The 22,110-nt window shown below is 47.6% G+C and overlaps 1 protein-coding gene across 2 annotated transcripts in view; it reads right to left on the bottom strand.

The window, feature by feature from the left end:
- Positions 1-22,110, bottom strand: part of ANO2 (anoctamin 2) — a 273,310-nt gene that overhangs the window by 163,397 nt on the left and 87,803 nt on the right. For both annotated transcript variants that reach the window (XM_087813973.1, XM_087813972.1), the window contains 3 exons: positions 19,825-19,880; positions 18,610-18,651; positions 12,096-12,160 (listed from right to left, as the gene is read on the bottom strand). In XM_087813973.1, the coding sequence (XP_087670099.1) occupies positions 12,096-12,160; positions 18,610-18,651; positions 19,825-19,880 (163 nt within the window). The remainder of the gene's footprint in view (positions 1-12,095; positions 12,161-18,609; positions 18,652-19,824; positions 19,881-22,110) is intronic.

The following is a 22,110-nucleotide window of genomic DNA, read 5'->3' as shown; positions in this document are numbered from 1 at the left end:
CTGTTTATTCTAAAAGATTCTAGAATCCCTTCACCACCCCATCTGACCACATCTGTCCACTAACCTCCACCATCTGCCTTGGGCCCCTTTTAGGAAGCAGCCCGTGTGTCTCACCAACACAGTTTTCCTTACTCAAAGTGGTTAAGATAATAGACTCTAGAGTCATACTGCTTGAGATTCTAAGCAAGTGACTTATCAACTCTGTGCTACAGTTTCTTCATCTTGAAAATGGGGACAATGATTATGCCAACCTCACAGGGTTACCATGAAGATTCAACCAGATTGTGCACACAGTGGGCATGGCGACACTTGCTCACGGTGAGTGCGCAGGGAGGGGGAGAGTGCTGCTAGCAGTGGCCATCATCGTGCCCACGAGGCCATCTGCCACCAGCGAACAGGGAGAGATGGTTCCCACCTACTGATGACAATCTAGTGAGACTTGTTGTTTAGTTAGGATGTGAAGGGGTGAGGACAAGAAAAGAGACTCTGGCCCGGCCGGGCATGGCTCAGCAGTTGAGTGTCGACCTAGGATCCAGGCAATCGGGGTTCGATTCCTGGTCAGGGCACATGCCCAGGTTGCGGGCTAGGCAGCCGATCAATGACTCTCTCATCATTGATGTTTCTATCTTTCTCTCTCCCTCTCCTTTCCTCTCTCTGAAATCAATAAAGATATATTTAAAAAAAAAAAAAAAAAGAGAGAGACTCTGGACTCAGATACATACTACGAAATGCCCACAAGTCCCCTCAGAAGGACAGAGGACATCCAGGAGGAAAAGTGGTCTTCTCCCCAGCTCCCCAGACTCCCCACCTTTCCCCTCCATCCTGCTTGGCACAAAATAGACAGTCTTTGGTCTCTTCTAGTTCCCCACACAGAAGAGCCTCCGGTCCTTCAAAAGTAAAAGCCAACAGATCTTGTCAGTGTTGCCCACACATGTGCATCCACATAAGCCAAACCCTCCAGACATACTCTTTTCCTTAGGATAAAGTCCAAAGTCCTCCAGGACCTAGGCCCTGCTTCACCCAGCCTGGTTCCCATCATACCCCAGACCTAATGCTCCATCCCCAGGCCCCTCCTCCAGCAGTGGGGCAATACACACAAAGGTGAAGAGAACCAAGTCCAGACCTGGACCTCAAAGCTCAAATCTTACCTCTTACTAGTTGCGTGACCTTATGTGACTTACCAACCTCTCGTGTCTCAATTTCTCAAATATAAAATGAGGGTAGTAGTGTCTGTCTCAGAGGTTGTTGTGTTAGCAAATGCAAAGGGCTTTAACAGTGCCTGGCACACAGGACATATCATGAAATGTCAGCTATTGTCACTATTCTGCTCATCTTTGCCTGGCTCACCTCTACTTTCACTGACACATCAAATCTTAGTTCGGATGTCACTTCCTCAGGGAAGCCTTCTCCAAATAGGTTGGATGGCCCTAGATCTGTACTCTCATTACACCTCACATTCCATATTGTAACCCATGTCACACTTACAATTGACTGCACACTATCTGTCTTCTCTGCTAGATCATAAACTTCATGAGATCACACTAGGGTGGGCCACAGATCCAGCTATTCCTAGCATGCTCCTGGTTAGATTGGTGCTCAACAAATATTAATTCCTCTCCCCTTATGAAAGAGTATACTTCCCAGCAGCATGTATTTGTGCTTGGCCATGTGACTGCTTTGGACAATGGAATGCTAGTGGATGTGATGTCAGTGATGCCTTAAAAGGTACTGTATTTTCTTTCCTTTTCTGGTGCTCTTGTGATTTACCAGGAAAGGAACATGCCTGGGTAGCTCCTGATCTCAGGGGAATGAGAAGACCTACAGAGACTTGAACACAATATGAAGACTGGAGCCAAGTCCAGCCAATCCTCAGCCTGAAGTAGAGCTTTTCCACTCAACCTACAGACACAAGAGTAAGAAAATTTAATGACTGTTGTAATAGCTGCTGACTTTGGAGTGATATGTTATGCAGCATTGTTGTGACAACAGCTAACCAGTACACTTAGCATAATTGTTAATAGTGTTTACTTTCATTCTCAAAAATGTCCCAGGTTAGATGATGAATGATCTAATCACCCAAGGTCAGTCCATATCTACCTTTTTCATCACTTTAACTCCAGAGCCTAAAACAGTGCGCAGCATAGAGAAAGTACTCAATAAATGCACTGGGTTAAATTCAATAAATACACTGAGTTATATGTTCTCCTAAATCTCTTTCCCAAAACACTGAGTCTTCTTATCAACTGGATGGTAAGAGGTCTGGGTTTCAGGGCTCTTCCTTCTATTTCTTTCACATTGTCTCCATAAAGATGTTTCTCTCTGCTGGATCATCGCAGGGCTTAACCTCACCGTCTACAGATGTTAAGCCTTCAGAGAAAGACCAGTGTATCCCTAGAGGGATGTGATTGCACAGAATGTGACAGAAGCGGTAACTAGACCACAGAGTAAATGTGGACAATGAGCGAGCTTGAAAGGGAATGAGCCTCAGTAAGAGGAATCCACACAAGGTATGAGGTGGGGCTTCCAGGAGGCTGAATACCCCTGAGAGGAGCAAAGGGAAATCCTTGGTCTGTGACTGATTCACTTCTCTCCACTGAGTAGCTTGCCTTCCTGCCCGAAGGCTGAGGATGGGGCAGAATATCAGCCTAAAGAAATACTGCCATTTTGTTAGAACAGATAACTGCTGGAAACTAAGCCATTGCCCTTACCCACCTCCAGGCTAAAATGCCCAAATACAAATTTCAAAATCCCAGTCCTCCAATCCCCTCTTTCTCTCCTGACTGTGTTCAGTTGAATAGAGATTCCGTGGAAGAAACCGAGGAGGCTGAGCCAACAACCCTGGGGCCTGAGCCCTCCAAGAGGGTTTCCTGAGTCCCTTCAGTGGGCTGGGTGACTCAGGCTGAACACCACAATCCCCCCGAAGATGAGTCAACCATTCTGCCAGGGGCAGACAGCAATCTTTGGCAGTCACCCAACTACCCATGCCTTTGAACGCCTTGAGATAATCCCAAGAAGATACTGAAGGACAGCAGTCTCCCAGGCAGGGATCCTGAAGTTGTTGTTTTCTTCCGTGCTTATGTCTGTGACTTCAAGACTCACAAAATGCAATGGTTTTCTGTTTCTAAAACAGAGGCATGTGCTTGTGCAAAAAGCCTGGGCGTGCCGGGCTAATTAGATTTAGCTATCTTGTGGTGGTTGTTGTAACGTGTGCTCCGCCAATGTTATTCAATGTGTTAAGACGTTCTGTGTTTATGTTGGTTACATACCCATGTGGGTGGGTGGAGAACATCACTCAAGGGAATGTCATTAGCAGAAACGGGGAGCTTGGGGGTTCCAGAGACACGTGGTGAAACAGTGGCTCATGGGATCAAACAGTGGGTCATAGCCATGGTCACTCCTCATCCACATGCTAGTCCTCTCCTTCCTTCTAGGGCAAAATCAGTCCCTCAGACCTACCCCAGCTTCCTGACTCCGACAGACAGGGCTGCACCTGCCATCGCCAGCTCACAGGTTTCATAGAGGGGACGCAAAGAGTCCAACCCTCTCTGCCCAGGCGAGGAGCTGCACCAGGTCCACAAGGGCTGAAGGACTTGCCCAAAGTTTCCCAAGAGAGAGGGTGAGTGAAAAACTGTCCACTCTCACCTCACAGCTGGAGCACATACGTCCTCCAACCCTAGCAAGCTTTGTTTTACCACCTGATTGAATTCCAAAGAAACCACTCCACAGCATCGCCTTCTGTTCCCATTGTTGTGATCCCTTTGCCTAGGCTTTCTACCCCACGCTGTCTCAAACATCTCCTCCACCACTTCCCATAGCCACGGTGCTCTCTTCTCAGCCCTAATCTGAATCTTGTAAATCCCCCAACCATATTTCTTCTCTCCTTCATATTTCTGCTTTCTATTCAAAACTCACATATCCCATAGTCTCATTTTTCTCTCATTAACCACACTAAATGCAGTTGTTAACCCCCTCAAAACCTTTCCCTGTGACCTTGCCCTTCTACATATAGCTCTATGCATTAGTCCCCTGTTGGGTGCTCCTTTATAGCTCTGTGGCCCCCATCAGAAGAATTCTTTATGCTCCATCATTACACTCCACGCATCCCACTTTCCTCCTTCTTTTAGCCTTGACCCCATATCCAGGACAAAGCTCTTCATCCAGTAGACCCTCTATGTAGGGACCCACTCCGCATTGTTAACAGACTCTGAGCTCTGCTGTGAGAAAAACCTTTGCTAGTCTGGGTTTCTTGTGACCTCTTAAAGCAAATAAGGAAAACCAAACGCAGCTCTTCACAGCGAAGGCACTTGCTGTATCTACTCGCTCTGGTCCCCTCTTGAACTTCAAAAACACCATTTCACTCGCACCAGGAAACAAAAAGACATTTCAATGGCAAAGGCAGGCCCTCCACAAAATCCCACACCTAACAAGAGCCAGGCTCTGGGACAGGCTGTGGAGGAGTCTCACCTGGTGCACAATGCCAACCTGCCTGAGGTGTCTGGTTGCTAACCTGGCATTGAGACCAAGCAGAAAATTGGGGTCGGGAAGGAAGCTACCCAGTTGACAAAAGCAAGAAGTGACAGTTGACAACCTGGCAACATGGAAGAAGTCAGAAAAATAAAAGACTATAAAAACTAGAAAAGGAAATAAAAACATGGCTTTCCAGGGTCATGTAACAGAGGTGCAAACAACTTTATCCAGCTCAAGAGGCCCTAGAGTGACACGTCACTCCTGCTAAGCACAATGACGATGCCACGGTGAAGCAGCAGTTGACTATGGTCAGTCAGTTGCCCCTCAGGGACTGCCAATTAGAGGGATTAACACCAGAAACCCAGCTCGCCTGACATCCAGCTGGATGGAGCTCTGTCACCTTCAGTCACGTGGCACAGAAGAGAAATCATAGCTTCTGGAGTCAGACAGGCCTGGGTTTGAATCCCAGATGGGCTGCTCAGTGGCTTTGGGAAGCACCTCATCTCACTGAGTTCAGTATTGCCATTCATACACAGAGGTAAGAATATGTAAGCCTCAGGGTCACAGGGAGGTGCAGAGCTCATACCTGCGAAGTGCATAGTTACAGTGCATCGATTTACAAGAAAGATGTCTTGTGATTATACAATATTTGTCAAAATTCTTGAGCTAAAGAACTAGATAAAATTCTGCTAGTTTAGGGACTATTAAAATTTCCCCCCAGGGAGCAGATAAATAATTACTTAACCAAAACTATGTCCACCACCACAGTATTTGTACTTTATCATAATCCTCAAAATAACATCATGGGGCAGGTAGGACAGGTGTTATGATCCCTGTTTCATAGCTGAGGAAACTGACGCTCAAGGGAGAATGGCGTGTCCAAGCATTACATCAACTAGAAACGAAGCTGGCACTAAAACGGAGTTCTAATCTCAACCCACTGCTCCCCGTCTAAAGGAACGTCCCTAGGCAAGTACCTCAGGACCTGATATACACGTGCACAGTCACTCTATCCATCTTTTAATTTCATAAGTGCCGGCCTCACGCCTTCTCCATTTTCTTCCTGGACTAGGGAGCTCATTTGTGTAAGTCTGTCTTCATATGGATGCCTCTCCAAATCTTTAATCACAGTATTTTTCCTTCCCTGAAACATTTCCAGCCAGGCTGAGTTTTCCTTTGAGTGTGATGACCTGAGTTGGCCATGTTTTGGTAAATTCCTAGGTTATGCAATCCTAAAAAAATGTTTCCTGTGAATTTCCAGGATCCATGGGTACTGCAACACATCACATGGATGTTTTTAGAAAGAGTTACAGTGCCCCCAACAATCTTTGCCTAAGGCAGAGCTGATACCCCTGAGCCCATCATCAGATGACTAGTTTGGAGGGTCAATTTCCCCCCATGATCTTTTCCATATGCTGTTTTTCTATAGCTTCACAGTTACTTTTTTGAAAATTTTCTCCACCAGTTTGCTCTTCATTTCCCAGAAAACCCCAGTGGTCTTCCACAAGCTTGGAGATCTGACTTTGAACTTAAGCTCCTTGAGAATGGGGTCATGCTTAATTCAGCTCCATACCCCAGCACCAGTGTCTGACTTATGGTCAGTGCAAAATATGTGTTGGCCTAACTACACCAGGTGAGGTGTGTGGAAGGACCCAGCTCTGAGTTTCCCAGGGCAGTGAGTTCGCAAGAGGATGAACATGACAATGAGGTTGTGTAAAGAGCCCATGTCACAGGAGGACATGCAGACAGGTCCAGGAGTGTTTTGTATAGAGGAAAGGACGCTTAGGTACATGAGGACTGTTACTGACTGACAATAGCTTCCTTCAAATAACTGAAGGACTGACTTACATGATAGGGTACTTTTGTTCCTGGAGCTCCAGGGAGCAAAACTGGAACAAAAGGAGGGAAGTCAGCAGAGTTCTTGTTCTGGCTCTGAGACCGTTTCTAGTGGCTAGAAATGTCCAACAGACAAACAAGCTGCCCTGAGGCAAGGTGCTCCCTGCTCTAAGTCCAGCAGAGGTCGAGCACTGGCTACATAAATATGCTGTGAGAGGAACTTTTCATTCCTTCATTCCAGGGCCAGGCACTGAGCTGGATGACCTTTAAGCTCATCCCACCTCTGTGATGCTAAGGTTTGGTCCCAAGAATCTGGGTAACTAAGAATTTATTGCACCCAAGGGTCAAAGGGATGTGAAATATAAAGCTTGTCATATATTTTCAGACTAATATCAGCATCCGACCCTCCTTAGGAAACAGGACATGACATAAGGGAGTCAAGGAAGCAATGAGCTGGTGAGCCAGGTAACTCTTTCCTTCCCTACCCGGCCCATGGAATTCTGGGAGCCCGCGGGGAACACGTGCAGCCTCTGGGGTCTAGGCCATGCAGCTGATACTACAGGAAGAAAAATTAAAAGTTTGATCTAACAGGAGCTACCATCTACGGAAAGTTGTTCTGAGGCTTGGGAGGCCACCCTTAGGAGACCAAGACGGCCTTTGGGTGCAGTCTTAGACTGGAGCTGAGAGATCATATTCGTAGTTCATGTCCACTGATTAGTCACAAGACAACGGCCTTCCCTCCAGCAGGGTACAAACTAGAAGGAAGTGACACTCAGTGGGGGAGGAGAGAGGAAGGGGAGTAGGATAGAGCCTCTTCACAGCTACATTTAATAACCAGCCTGACTTATGTTTCTGATCTGTAAAATGGGCCAGAATATAACAGCACAGAACATGATTATCTTGGTTTCCACCTTGCCTGAACCAGCTGTCTGCTTCTCTCTGTCTACTCTGCTCCCACACCCGCAGAGATAAAAGAAAAATAATCTTCAGGGCCATAAAATATTTCCGTCCACCCTGCAAAATACTTCACAGCTAAATCCAATCCTTCAAATGCTGAGGCTTATGTAAATACCAAGGCGCTAGTCCCACACTTCACATCTCCTTAGCCTCCTCTCTTGGATCCAGCCTCACCCCCTTCCAACTCTGGTTTCTCTGTTAACTTACAGAGCAGGTCAAGGTACAGGGACCAGGCTGGCACAGAGTCCATGCAGGTAAGGTTTGCAAGTCAAGTTTTTTATCTTACCACTCCCAATTAACAGTCAGAAAGGATTGGGCTTTGAGTCAATGTGATTTCTGGCCGTTAATATCAAGCCAAACAAGAAACCCATGCACAGGGCAGCCCAGGCTGGAAATGAAGACACATTCAGGACCTTTAACCTCAGTCCTTCAGAAAGCAACATTTCTAATTCAAGTGCCACCTCTTCCAGAAAGTCTTCCCTTACTCTGCTAGTAGCAATTACTCTTCATCTGTTGTCCTGTGCTATCATGTTTATATTTATATCCTTAAAAGCCCTCACTTCATCCTATCTTGCACATGTCTGTCTCCCTACATAACTGCTAGGCCCTTAGGGTACAAATTTCACCTTATTTATTGCTGCACCACCCATGTTCCTGAGCACAGAGACTTGCTCACTGTAAGCATCAGTAAATATTTATTGCATTGAGCTGAATGGTCTTTATAAACCTCAGGGAAGGATCAAGGAGGAAGCAACAGGGCTCAGGAAATAATTAATCACAGGTTGATTAACATTGTTTCCTCTCCATTCCCTCTCCCAAACCAGCCTGGCCTGCTGAGAAGCCTCCCAAAAAGAATGTGGCTCCCTCTTAGAGGGATTAGATGGGTCACATTTCAGGAGGGTACAAGTGGGGCCCAGAGACTGACTGAGAGGGATGGGTCAAACCATACAGCCTGCTCATGGATGACCTGGAGAACTCTGGTAAGAACAAGGACAGCGGCCTTACCCTAGAAGGGAAAACGAATTCCTGTGACGCCAGGGTCCTGGACTGGCTCCCTATGGGGAGGGCTGGAGAGGGCTGGGAGTCTAAGATGGTAAAGATGTGTGATGGGGATGGGGGGGAACACATGCCACTCTCCTGTCTATAGATAATGCCCCAAGGCTCTTGAGATGGTATGACCCCATAGACTTCAGTCTCAGGTTGTTGTAGAAGTGTTCATGTCTCAAAGCTTCAAGCCAGAACCCCAGAGCTGCCACATGGGCAGGTTTCATGCCCAGGGCCTGATCTTTAGGAAGCCTCGCTCATGAAGTGAGCATCCCTGGGAGAGGTGGGAAGGAGTGAGCGACAGCCGTTTAGCCCCTCCAGGCTGTAATCCTGATTCGGTGTAGTGCATGCTGCCCATGAATGATCCCTGTGGTGAATTCCCCGAGTCAACAGGCTGCAATCCCCCTGAGCCTAGTAGACTTCTGGACCTCACTCTTCCTCACGCTGTCGTAAGCAAGCAGTGGCAGATGCTTAAAAATAAATTTTTTGTACATCAACTTCAGCAAAGTATAGTTAGGAGCTAAATCAAACTCAGATGTTTAAAGTCTGTTTTGTCTCATCCATATCAAAACCTTCAAGCTAAGAAAATCAGCCTGTGAGCAGACATTAATTTTAGTGAAAAGACAGGTCAAGTTCCTGATGAATACTAGATCATGCCTGTACAAACCCCAAAGGCCCCAGACCCCCAGGTTCCCCAGAAAATAAAGGCTGTTTCCCTCCTGGGATATTGGGGTGTTAACCCAGAGAAGTATACACAGAAATCTACTCCCTAGGCGGCAAGGCCCCTCATACAGCTCCTAAAGGACTTGAAGAGCCACTTCCCCCCAGTTAAGACATCCTGTCCCTCATTGTCTTAGTCATAAATCATGTTTCTGCCAGGACACAAGTGTTGCTGGCTGATGTTCCCAAAGAATCTACTGGGGGTGAGTCCCTGCTGGATACCTTCCTGGGGAACTTTCTAGGTATCTCTCTCCCTCTCTCTCCCTCTCTCTCCCTCTCTCTCTCTCACAAACACACACACACACACACACACAATGCCACTCGGCTCAGGCCTACAGGTCTAGAGGTTTCCAGAGCAAAGGTGGAGAGCCCCGCTGGGCTGGAGACACATCAGCAGTCTCACAGTGCAGCCTGCTGGGCATGACTGAAGGTGCAGCCGGAGGAGGCGGGCAAGGGTGCAGGGAAGGGCGTGTTGCCTCTCCTCTGCCCACTTTCATTACCCAGGAAAAGAGCCTCTAACCCCAGGTCTCAAGCTCAGGTTTGAAGACCTGTAGAAGGAGGACACCTGGTCCTGGGGCTTTCAAAATGCAAACAGATCTCCTACCCCTGCTGAGCTCTCAGTGCTTTAGAATGTTCCAAAGGACTGGCACTGGGGAAGGTTCTAGGGTTCCACAGGAGGAATAGAGGCTCAGTACTAAACATCAGAGCCTAGTGCCCAAGGGAAACCCCTCTGCCAGGCCTTCGTATGAATTATACTCAGCTTATATCAGACTCCCTGCTTCTATCTTTCAACACAGACCATATGGGTGCGATTTCCACGTGAGGCACAAAGAGGGCACAATTCACATTAGGAAGTAGTAACAGAACAGCCCTGTCACAGTGTGGGGCCAGCGGTGGCCCAGGGAAGGCAGCGCGGGCCGTCCTACAGGTGGGGGCAGGAAAGATGGAGGAGGAATCCAGGAAGAGAGAAATGGTGCTGAGGAAGCACCCGGGCATGGTGTCAGACTGGGAAGTGGTGAGTGACAGAGAGGACAGATAAGAGGAAGGAGGAGGTGACTGACAGAATCAGAGACGGTGAGATGGGCGTTCGGGAGAGAGAGGAGTTTAGGGTGGCGCCTGCTGAGTGTGAGTAGCTGTTCCCCACCCCTGCACCACAGTTTTCTCTTTAAGAGCCCTCCAGCTGCCTTTTCTTGGCTTCCCTGTCTCTGCTCACCCACCTTTGCCCCTAATGCCCTGCCCCTTCCCTCTCCTCCCACTGTCGTCTCTCTCTTTCCAGCAGCTCCTTGAGGTCAGAGTTCCCTATATCACTGGGTAGACAACTCTCCCCACGCACTACCCAGTGTCCCTCCCCTCCAGCCAGTATCTGAGATGCTGAAGCCTTCCCCCCTCCTGGCCAAGCCTCTGGCCCGGCCCAGGGCTCTGGGAGCTCCCTCGCCATCTGATCCGTGAGGAGCAGTGGCCAGCCTCCAGCTCCAAAGTGCATCGTGCCCCGTCTAGACACATCTGAGCTCTCTGTGCTCAGGAACCGCCAGGCCCCAGAGCAGGACTCTGCTCCAAAGGCATTTCTTCCCCTGCAGGTGAGGCTGCTTTGGTGGCCAAAAACTGAGTGCATATTGGAGCCATTTCCCACTTAGCTGGCGGCCAGTCACCTGAAGTCTCTCGGGGAAAGACAGGGCTCTCTGGTAAGGAGAATTTTTATTTTTTTAATCATATTTTGAAAAAACAAATGAGTAGTTGGAGAAAACAGGCGACAGAGTGGGTGGCCACTTGAGATGCAGAGAGGAAGATCAAAGCCCACCAGGCATGGAGGAAGCAGCCTTGGTGTGGCCCAGAAAACAGTCTAGGTGGCCCATGCCTCATAAAAGGCAGCCAGGGCCAGGGAGGTGCTGGGCTAGGGAGTCTCTGTCACAGGCACCCAGTGGCCCTGCTTCCCGACCCAACACTTTGGTTAACGGTCTTCAGCTGGAACAAACACCTGTTGTCAGGAGACGTCCAACCAAGCTCCCAGTTCCCTGGGAAGGCCCTCACATCTCTGTGTGGGAGGTGAACCTGCCCAAACTGTGGCCCCCGGGCTGCTCTCCTCTTCCAAGAAGAAGCTGGAATTCCTCCCTCTGGACTCAATCCTTCTGGCTGCTGCCCCTCTCACAGCCCCAGCCCAGGACAATCAATCAGGAACGCTCTCTGTGTTTACATGCTGATTAATTAGTTCACTAGAAGAGCCACAGTGACACTGTGGCAGTGAGGCCTTTATTTCAGTCATGGGCTGAGGGTCCTCCTCTCCAAATACTCATGCTCTATCAAATTTCCTTGAAGATCCCTCAGTTCAGCCTCCCAATATAGGACAACCAGGATCCTGAACACCAAAGAGGGACCGTGCGTGACTTGCCCAAAGAAACATAGAGCCCCTAGTGGCCAGGCCTGGAGAGAACCCAGTCTCCAGACTCTCAGCCCAGACCTTTCCCACTTGAAGGTGTTGCCTCCCAATGTTCCAGTTGGGAAAGAGACTAAACTCTAAGAACACACTGAGCTTCTAGAGCCCTTAACCCATTTTATGCTAGTCAGACTTACTGCATTCTAGTACATTCTTTAAATGAGCTGTTCACCAATATTCTGTGGAAGCTGGGGAACTTCTCAAGGTAGCAGGACATCACTGTAGGGGCAGCACTGAAGGAAGAGATGCCAGGACCCAGTCCCTTCTCCCTTCCAATTTGGAGAAGCCATAAAAAGCCCGCATTCCCTCTCAGGCCAGCCAACTTATTCCTTATGAGATTTTCCAGATCTTCCCTTCTCTTGGTCAATACAGTGGTCACTTGGGCATAACCCAAGGGTCTGTTTCAACCAGATCCTTCTTTAGGACAAATTTGAAGGAAAATAATAAGAGGTATAATTCCATTCACACACACACCCCTCCCCCCCTCCCCCAACACACACACACAGCAGGGAAATAATACAACCTAGCAAAGCAGATCCTTCTGCCTGAGGATCAGTCTGCCAGGGCTAAGGGGGTGGGTAGATATCTTCCGGGATTTGCATCTTTAGAGTCTTCCCAAGAATCTCCTCCCAGATCTTACCTGATGAGGTCAATAGGTTGAAACTTATAAAACACTCCGTAGCGTGCCCATTCTTGATACAGCAGCTAAACAAGAAAAATAGGGAAAGAGATTAGAGGGGGGGGGGGCAATTGTTCGCCTTTGTCTATCCTAGCAAGTCAAGATTTTACACACATGCCCCTCCAAAAGCCATCCTAATAGCTTCATTTGGATGACTAGCAAGTCAAAATTGAATTTCCAAAGTCCAGCTTGTAGGACAATTCTCAAGAGACATCAATGAGGGAGATGTCCAAAGGCAGGGGTCTACAGAGGCTGACTTCTCTCCCCTTTATCACACTTTAAGGCAATGCTACACCTTGCCATCATAATCCTTTCTTCTTTATTCTCTTGTCTTGCTTAGTCCAGTGAAATGAGCCCTGGCATTCATTTATTCACTCATTTAACATGTATTTATTGAACATCTACTATATATGCCAGGCACTGTCCAGACACTGGATACAACAGTCAAATGAACAAAGTTGCTGCTATCATGGAGTTTATAACCTGGTGTTTGGAGACAAATATAATATAAACATGTGAGACACAAATTCTATGAATAAAAATAGATCAAGGTGGGGGAGGAGAATATGAAGAGATGAGTGGAGCTATTTTAGATAGGATGACAAGGGAAGGCCTCTCTGAAGAGGTGACATTTGAGCTGAGTCCTGAGGAAAGTGGGAGTGTTCCAGGCAGAACACTCTTCTGTGCAAAGACCCTGAAAAATAGTACATGTGGTATGTCCTAGGAAGAACAGGGAAGCATATGGCTGGGTAGAGCATGGGCAGAGTAATGGGAGATAGTGTCAGAAAGTACTGGGGTGACCATTCAGAGGCATGTAGATCATGCTCAAATCTTTGGACTTGGAAAGAGGCCATTGGGAGATTTGCAGCAGTGAGGGAGAAACAATCTGATTTAGACTGTGGAAAGCTCACTCTGGCTGCTGGGGGAGAATAGACCAAGGGCTGGCATAGGAGCAGGGGGTATTGTAATGGTCCAGGGGAGAGCAGACAGTGGCGTGAGCCATGAAGGTAGTGGGAGAGGCAGTGAGAAGTGGTTGATTCTGCTTATATTTTAAAAGTAGAGTCAGTAATCTTTACTGTTGGATTGGATATAGGGTGAAAGAAAATGGGAACTTGACATGAGCAATTGAGAAAATGGCGATTCTGTTTCCTGAAGTGGGGCAGCCTGTGGGAAGAAAAGGTCAAGGATGGTGGAACCGAAAGTTCAGTTTGGGATCTGTTTCTTTGAGATGCCCTTTAGGCATCCACATGGGGATACTGAGTTAGCAGCTGGCTGTAGAAATCTGAAGTTTAAAGAAGAGTTCAGACGGGAGATGCCAATTTGGAGTTATTGGAGAAGAGATGATTTGTCAGATCATTAAACTATGGGTGCAGTTTACTGTAGAAGAACTGGAATGTGGGCAAACCTGTGTATCAGTCACAAGGGCAAACTACATTTTGGTGTCAAACACCTGGCCAGTGAGCTTCCCAGGTCATCGACAAGTAAATGACGTAATTTGGTAACAAACCATCATTGGACATCATCTAGAAGGCCATGCTGAATAGATACTAGCTCAGAATCAAATGATATGTCTACAACTGACAGACTTATAACACAGTTGCTGCCTTGCTATGTTCTTTACTCTCCTTATACATCACACAGAATTCACCTGGAATTCTGTCAGGGAACAGCCACTCCCAACAGGTACTCTGTATTCCAGTTTAGCATCAACCTTACAGGAAGCCATCCTTTCACCTAAGAGTCTTTAAAGACATATGAAAACTGAAATAAGAATTGGCATTCCTACTTGATGGCTATAGACTTTTATTGTCATAATCTCTCCCAGAAAATAGAACCAGGAACTACACAGATCCTGATAGGGCAAACTGCACCCACAGTTACCACCATGTGCTAAGTAGGAAACCCAGGCACCAAAAGGGGTGGCAATATGCATAATGGGCAGAGGAAGATCTGAATTCATGAGTTTTGACGATGCTCATTCCAGGTAGGTGACACCTACTAATCTCTTATTGCCATTATTACATCTCGTTCTCCTCCTCATCTTGGGTATTTCTACTGCCCTGGGCTTTTATTCTCTCTCCCCAGCGCAAACCCTGGTCTCACCAGCACCTGGTTGTCACAGTGACATCACTTGTGGCCCAAAGGGAGGCCAGCTTGCGTCAGGAAATACAGGCAAGACCTCCCTTGACAGCCATGGGACGTCACTGCCTGCCTCAAGGGCTCTGCCCTCTAGAGCAAATGCCTCTCCAAGTCACCTGTCCAACCAAAACCTGAGCCTAAGAACACCTACCTGCCACTGTCCTGGAGGGGGAAACTAAAAATGCTCTAAGAAGCCAATACAGCTCAGTTGGCTTGGGCCCAAATTGAGAGCCAAGTTCACAGGCCTTGCCCCTGGTTGTATCCCAGACCCACTTTAAGAAACCTCCAGAAAGTCCCTTTATCAGTGTGGTACCCTCTAAGCACAGAGCTGTATGAATAGGTTGTGGATACAGATGAGGAAGAGCCAAGAGAGTTGTCTGAGCTACATGCGAACAGACTAGAAGGACAGACAGGAGGAAATCATTAGGCAGCCCCTGCAGGAGAACTGGAGCTACAGAGAAGCAAATCTGGGGCCCGGCCGCCCACGTGGCTCTGCCCAGGCCAGCTCCTACATCCTTGCAGGGGAGGCAGGAAGAGGCGTGGAGAGTGCTGCAGACCCTTCCCTACCTCCACAAACATTTCATCACACATAATTAGAGACAAGTGGATCATGCTAAGCCCCAGGTTCCAGGGTCCCAGAACAGCTAGCAATCAGGGTAAAGGGAGGCATGCTCTGGAGCCTCCACCCCGTGAGGATTAGAGAGGTGAGAGGGAAGTTCAGAAGGACAACCATGGTAACTTGTGACAATCCCTTTAAATTTGCAGAGTCTAGAATTTTCTAATGAAATTCTTAGCAACCCCACTTTCTCCCTTGGAGCTACAGCATGTCCTCTGCACCAACCAGCCAAGCCTGCAAGCACATCAGGGAAGGTGTGCAGCTCCTTATCAATGGACAGCACCTTATTTCAGGAGCCCAGGGTGTAATTCCAGGCATACTGGTCTGACCCCAGACCTTTATGATAGGAAGCAACAACCCCCAGGGACCAGCCCATCTGATGGATCACAGCATACAAATGGCCTACCCGGCTCCCTAGGGATCACATTTGACAGTGGATCAATTGGTTTAAGTATTTCTTGAGACTATAAGGAACTCAACTGTTGCCAGAGCACAGCAAGATGTTTGAGACGCATGACCCTCTCTCAGGCCACAAGCTCCTCAGAGAGTAGCTGGCCCTACAGCGGGGAGAAAGATACCAGCTGTGACCAACTGAGAGGCATGCATGGACAGACAAGGCGGACCTGGATGAGAGAGAATGGAATTCTATGCCCAGATCCTGCACTGACCTGTTTGAATTTTTGGCAAGTCACTTCAGCTATCTAGGTCTTTTCTTCTAGTAGTACAATCAGAGTTGTGCAGGATGGGAAAATTAATCTTCAAATGAAACCAAGAAATCAAGTGAAAACAAGAAAAGTACCTTTTTATCAGAAAGACAGACTCTCTCTTCACACATCTTTTAGTGGGTCACTTTGTAACTGCCCACTAGAGAAGACAATCATTTGCAAAAGCTGGAAAATCCAGGGCCAAGAGTTTCAAATCATTCCAATGTTGTGCCTTGGGCTCCCCCCGTAAGTGGATGGGAGCCTCTGGGAGCCAGTGGGGTCAGGCAGCCCTCAGAAGATGCTAACAGTCACTTCAACGGGATGCTTGAGAAAACGAGGCAGGTCTGGCTAATGTGGAATTAGGTGGCTGCTGGCAGCCAGGAGGGACCCATCCACACCCACACTGCTCCCTCTTCCTACTGCCCTGCCTTCAAAGGTGGGAAAACCATCTTCTCCAGAGGGAGGGAGCCTCTTTTTAATTACCCTCCAGGATTCAGGAGAGAGAACCCTCCAGGCACTAGCTGGGGCTGAGTCCGTGGAGACTGCACAACTGCTCAGGCAAGGTGGAAGGGAAGGAGTTTGCATTCTCAGGGGCCTCTGGGCTTGCCTGGAATCTGCCTACAAGGAGCCTGGGCCTCAAGAAAATCATGGGAATAGCCACAGATTGCAGGGAAGAGTGAAGGAGAACATCCAGGTATTGGCAGGATGGGCAGCTTGAGATGTCCTTGCAAAGTATCCCCAGAGAGGCCATCCCACACTGCAGCTTCCAACCCTTCTCCACGTCCTCCAGCACCAAATTCAAGGGTTCTCCCTCACCCTCAACCAAAATCCCTCCTGAAGCCCTCTCCACGAACAGTAGACTATTACAATGTAATAAACATACTGCACATATTCAGAAGTGCTGGCTCTTTCCTCTTTAGGATGCCTTTGGGCCCCACCCATAAACACTGAAACTGCAGGATGGATCCCAGCACTGGGGTGAGAATTCCCCTCTCCGTATATAAGAAGCTGTGTCCACCCTGCTACAGAGCTCTGGCTGGGATTTTGACACCGAGGTTTTAGTCCTGACTTGACAAATATTATGGACATTGGAACCAGCTTCCTCACCTTGCTGGGTATGTTTCCCAACCTATGGAAAAAAGCTTTTGCTCACGGTTTCTCTTATTCCCCATCACAGCAACATGTATTTCCCTAACCGTGACCCTGGCAGAGGAAAACAAGAACACCGGGAGTTGCTAGCAAACCCCGGGGAAAGGCACAAGAAAGGAGCCTATTGTCTTTCAAAGTCACCAGTCCACCTTTGCTGAGCATCCTTTTGACATAAACTTTGGGAATTAAACACTAAGATGCATCTCCATCCTGGCTGGTCTCTCCCTGCCTCCAGATTCTACCCACTAGACCAGTTGGGTTGTACACTGGGAATAATTCTATTGGCCTAAGAAAAACATTTCCTGGGAGGAAAATGTTTTGTTAAAAGGCTTTGTTGTAAATAATAATATAATATCATTGCATAGACAAATGGACATATATTTTTCATAGTCTACAATTTGCTTCTCTCTGCTTCTGTGAAGATAAGAGAAGGCTGGCTGATTTCTCCCATGAGTTGCTGTGTGTTCCTGGCCTCAGGAATGTTCCCGTAAAGTGCTCCACCTAGACAGGCTGGGTCACCACCCACGCAGCAGGAGGTTCCCTAGGTGGGCAGCGGTGGCGATCACTCTTTAAAGGGGAGGAATGGGAAATTAGAGAGCAGGAGGACAGAAAACGGTTGGGGTGAGTGAGGTGAGATGTGGGGCGAAATGCTTCCTCCTTTTCCTTTAAATCTGATCCGGGACTTTTCAGGAAATTAAACACCGAGACTATTAGCATCAGATAGAAAACAGATGAGGTTAAGACATCGAAATACTAGAGCAGATTCCCTGGGCAGGCAGAGAAGGGACATGTGTAAGCAATCACAGCAGTATTTCTGGAAAAGACCTTTTATGTTTTTAATACTTAACACTTCATAACAGGGACTAATAGGCAGGATAAAAAGAAGGCTGCTCTGAAGGCAACTTGGGGGATGAATGATTTTCCAGACAACAGAGTTGGGGGGAGGGAAACTTCTTGGTCTTCAGTTCTTCACCCCTTCTGCCCTTGCCCACCTTCCTCTGCTCACCAGAGCTGCTGAAGGTTGGGGGAAGCCGCATGGGAGGATGGCATGAGGGGGTTGACAACTGGGTGGGGCAGTCACCTCTAAGGAGGTGGGTGATCCTTAGAGCGCCATGCCATGGCAGGGAAGGGGGTACACCCAGGTTCCCAGAGTATCAGCAAGCAGAAGAAATGGGATCTAAATGGAGGGCTGGGGAGAGAGCTGTCCAGTCAGGAGCTGTGACTGGGATAGGAGAGGTCCTTCCAAAGGGTCCCTTTCTCTCCCCTAACTATAACCTCTAATTCCTAGCTGTCCGAACACACAGCATGAATGAGCCTTCCTCTCCTCAGATTCCTCATCAGGTATTTGGGAATGGCTATACCCCACTTATCTGCCTGGAGGATAAGAAGAACTAAAAAATGGCCCTCAAAATAAGATCATGGCATGGATAATCATTTTTAGCAGGACTTGAGAGTCAGAGGTGTCCCAAGCCCTATTTCTATTTATTATGGCAGTGTTATTATGGGCAAGGTGCTCAGTCTTTCTGTGCATCAGATTCCCCATCTATTAACTAAGGAATGTGGACTTCCAGTGTTTCTCAGTTAAGGCCCTCTGGTCATCAGGGAATGGGATAATGCTTTTGTGTCAGATGGTTAGCATAGCTGGTCCACCAGGCACTTAAAACCAGCAGCACTCCCATACACACTATGGCGTCAATGACCAGAAAAGGCACTCACATTTCCAAGTGCCTAAAGGGCAGGGAGCAGTGGAAGAACTGCTGAGAAATGTATGAGCAGATAAATCGAACATTTAGGACACTTCTATCTAGTTCCACACCCATCGTGGCCTCTGCGCTCAAAGCACTCAGTGCAGCACAAACCAGCTTACCTTTCTGTCATTCATGTCATCCCCTGGGCCACCATATTCACCCTGTAGGAGGGAAGGAGATGCTAGAGAGAGCCAATGGAATTTTTAAAAACAGAGAAAATATTTTCTCTTTTTATTTTCTATCATCATCCCTTTTTTCACTCTCATTTGAGGAAGGTCAAAAACATGACATGGTAAGGAGCCAACGTTCCACTTTCTTAGTCATCAGCGCCTGCAGTGTTTCCTGTGCACAGCTTCCAGACAGATACTCCCCTGAGATGCTCCAGAGATCAGCCTGTGCCTCCTCAGAGTAGATGTGACAGCACAGCCTGGGTCTGCAAATGGGCGTATCATCTGAAATCACCCTGTGCCCTGTCCTGCTCACCCCTGCCCATAACTGGCAGAACCTAACCTTGATGTGCCCACAGTAAAGATACTTGTAAGAACAAGACTGTCATCTGGGAAATTCCTTCAGATATTCAGGGATCCCCACCTCGGTCACCTCATTTAGCACATCTGTGACAGGTGCTAAAGAAGTCACCAATCAAATGAACAGCACAGCCGGGGGGACATTTCACTCATGGGCCAGTTAAGTTCTTCGTAAGTCATCTTGAAGAATGTCATTGCATTGTATTATGGGGTGTTGATAACATTATTTCCAGTCCAGGAAAGCTTTCATTACAATCTGTTTTCTTTACTTAACCAAACAATAGTGTAAGGAATTTCAAGACATTTCCTTAAAAAAATGTTACAATAAAAAATAAAAAAAATCTAACACTTAGTATATATTTGCATATTAAGGATGAGGAATTTCATATCCACACAAAGCTATCATATACAAACATCACTTTCAATTAGGTTCAGATGGTCTAGGTTGTGTATTATCCAGGCCATAGATTTCCTTTCTCCACCATCCACCACCTCAAACATCTCCTCCCTTTAACCACTTGTAGTCCATCTCTGTCTTCTCACACTTTCCCCCAAAACAAAGGCAGGGAGTGTAGGGACAGCTCAAACAAAACCAGTTCATTTTGCCATTAGGGAAATAACTGGACAGAAACTGGCAAAAATCAAACTGGGGTGTATGGTCAGTCATGAGCAGTCCAGAATCAGCCCAAGTATTTTAATGTCGTGATTCATTCCTGCCTCTCCTCGCATATATCCACCCACTATGTCGCCTGCGGTTTTCAAGTTTTTTAAGACTGCAGGGAGTGTGCCGACAGAAATGGTACTTACGTCATGAAGAGGGTAGGCTGCCTCGTAGATATTGTTTGCTATCAGAGAGTTAATACCTATAGGAGAAAGGAAGATGGAAATCATAACTCCAGGGCAGGGGTTTCTGGACTTACCCCTGTCTTTTGACACATGTTAAAGCCTCACCCACCTCTCAGCTGAGCATCACTGCGCCCTCCTCTACGGCCTCCCAGTCTACATGTGGTTTTTGTCGAGCTTTCGTTCTTAGTGTAAGAGCAATATTTTTTCATTTCCCAAATACAGTTATGTTTTGATATCAGATACTCTCTCTCATACTTCACATTCCCCGTCCCACACAGTCAGATCTCTCCAGTCCAATGACTCTCCTCCTCGGCCGCCCCCTCCATACCCACTAACTTCAATTGAGAATATCTGTGTTCAGTGATAGTGAAGGAATGACTGTATGAATTACTGCAATTATGATCAGTAAAAGTATACGTCAGCACATCCCACAGCACTTCATCTGAACTCATTTCTGGCACCTTCCTGCTCCTGCACAGAGCTTATTACTGTCCGTGACTGGTCTGTGGACCATGAGCTGCCTGAGGTGGGGCATACAGGGCAGTAGTTCTCAAAGTGTGGTCTGGGGAACCCTGGGAGTCCCCATGACATCTTCAGGTGAGGTCAGAACTATTTTTTATAATAATACTAAGATATATGCTTTTTCACTCCTATCCTCTCACGAGTATACAGTGTGGTTTTGTGACATGTGATGTCATCATCGCCCGACAGCCAATGGAATGAATGTTTGCATGTCCTTGTGCTTTAAACGTTTCTCAGTTTTAGCTTTCAATACAATAAATATTAATCAATATAAGCCACCTAAACAAAAGCCCTTTGGGTGCTCCCAATAATTTAAAAGTGTAAAGGGACCCGAGACCACGAAGTTGGGAAACCACACCAGGACTTCGTTTTTAATCTCAGCAGTATTTCACACCACTTGCAGATAGCGACCCAATGAAATACACGTCAAAAGAATGAATGGCTCTGTCCCTATGACTCCGATGTTCCCGGGGCAGAGAGCATTCTGCTCAGCACCGAGGCATGGCTGTGACTTGTCTCATTCATGGTTTTATTCAGAGGCTATGAGGTGGTCTGTATGTCCAGTCTGACTCACATGGGAGAGGCTGTTTCTCTCCAACTCCAGGACCCACCGAGGATCCTGCTACGCCAGGAGGCACATTTAATCATGGGGAATGTGGGGAGTCTCTAGTACACAGTGATTGCCTACCTCAAACACACTTTCTACCCTGAATCACTCTTTCCAGAGACACTATAGATAGTAGTGAGATGAGAAGAAAATTGGTTTTGGAGGGAAACATGTATGATTTCTAAATTCTAAGTAATCTGCATTTCAGGGCTCTGGATAAAACACAGGTTTGGAGAGCAAATCTAAATAGCAGTCACTCATTAAAATTCATGGTTTTTCACTTCTCAATCCTATCCAATGACCCACCTACAAACCAAGGGACCACAGAGGCTCTCAAACAATCGGCTGTCAGCCTCCCCTTTCTCAAACCTTGTGCCTATGTGCCTCAGTGCCAGGAGATGGGATGCCAGAAAGACCAGCCCTGGGCCCCACGTGGGAGAAGAGGCCCTTGGGAGGCCACAGGGGGCGCCCGGCACAAGTTGAGAGCTGAGTGTTTGGTGCAGGGGCGTCACCAAAGGGCCAGTCCTTTCCTGATTTTAAGCTTCCTCCTTGGCATGAACACAAAACATCAGAAATAACTCTGGGGAGGGGGGGATCAGAAGGTGGGTAAACCAAGTACGGGTGGGGGAGGGGTGCCCCAAGGCTCAATGAGCTGCAGATTTGTCCTACTCAAAAGACTACAGTTTCACTCTGAGCATCATTAATCAGTTCAAGAGCCATAACCACAGCAATGTAAAGCCACCCTACAGTAATCAAGGGGAGGAGTCCCACATCAGGAGGGGGTGGGGGAGTTCAAAGCTACACAAGGGCTGTCAACATGGATAGAGGCTGAAGCATCACAGGCTGGTAGGGCTCCAACTAGACCGCACCCCACACACCACACCACCCAGTCCCCGCACTCACACCCCATGGGTGCCACGGCAGCTTGAAGACAGCCTCCAAATTGCACGGGGCAAGTTAAACAGGTGTTGAACTCTTCTGCTAATTCTCAACTTTGCTCAGCACAGTAGCCAAGTGTCTGAGAGAACTGGGCTCCCAACCTGAACTCTTGGGTCCTGCTGCCAGGTCCTCAGAGAGATTTCAAGTCACTGGAGGCATAAAGCTGTGCACCCCATGCC

Source organism: Miniopterus natalensis, chromosome 2, assembly GCF_054644295.1.
Source record: "Miniopterus natalensis isolate mMinNat1 chromosome 2, mMinNat1.hap1, whole genome shotgun sequence".
Taxonomy (NCBI): Eukaryota; Metazoa; Chordata; class Mammalia; order Chiroptera; family Miniopteridae; genus Miniopterus; species Miniopterus natalensis.
This window is presented reverse-complemented; position numbering and strand designations above follow the sequence as displayed.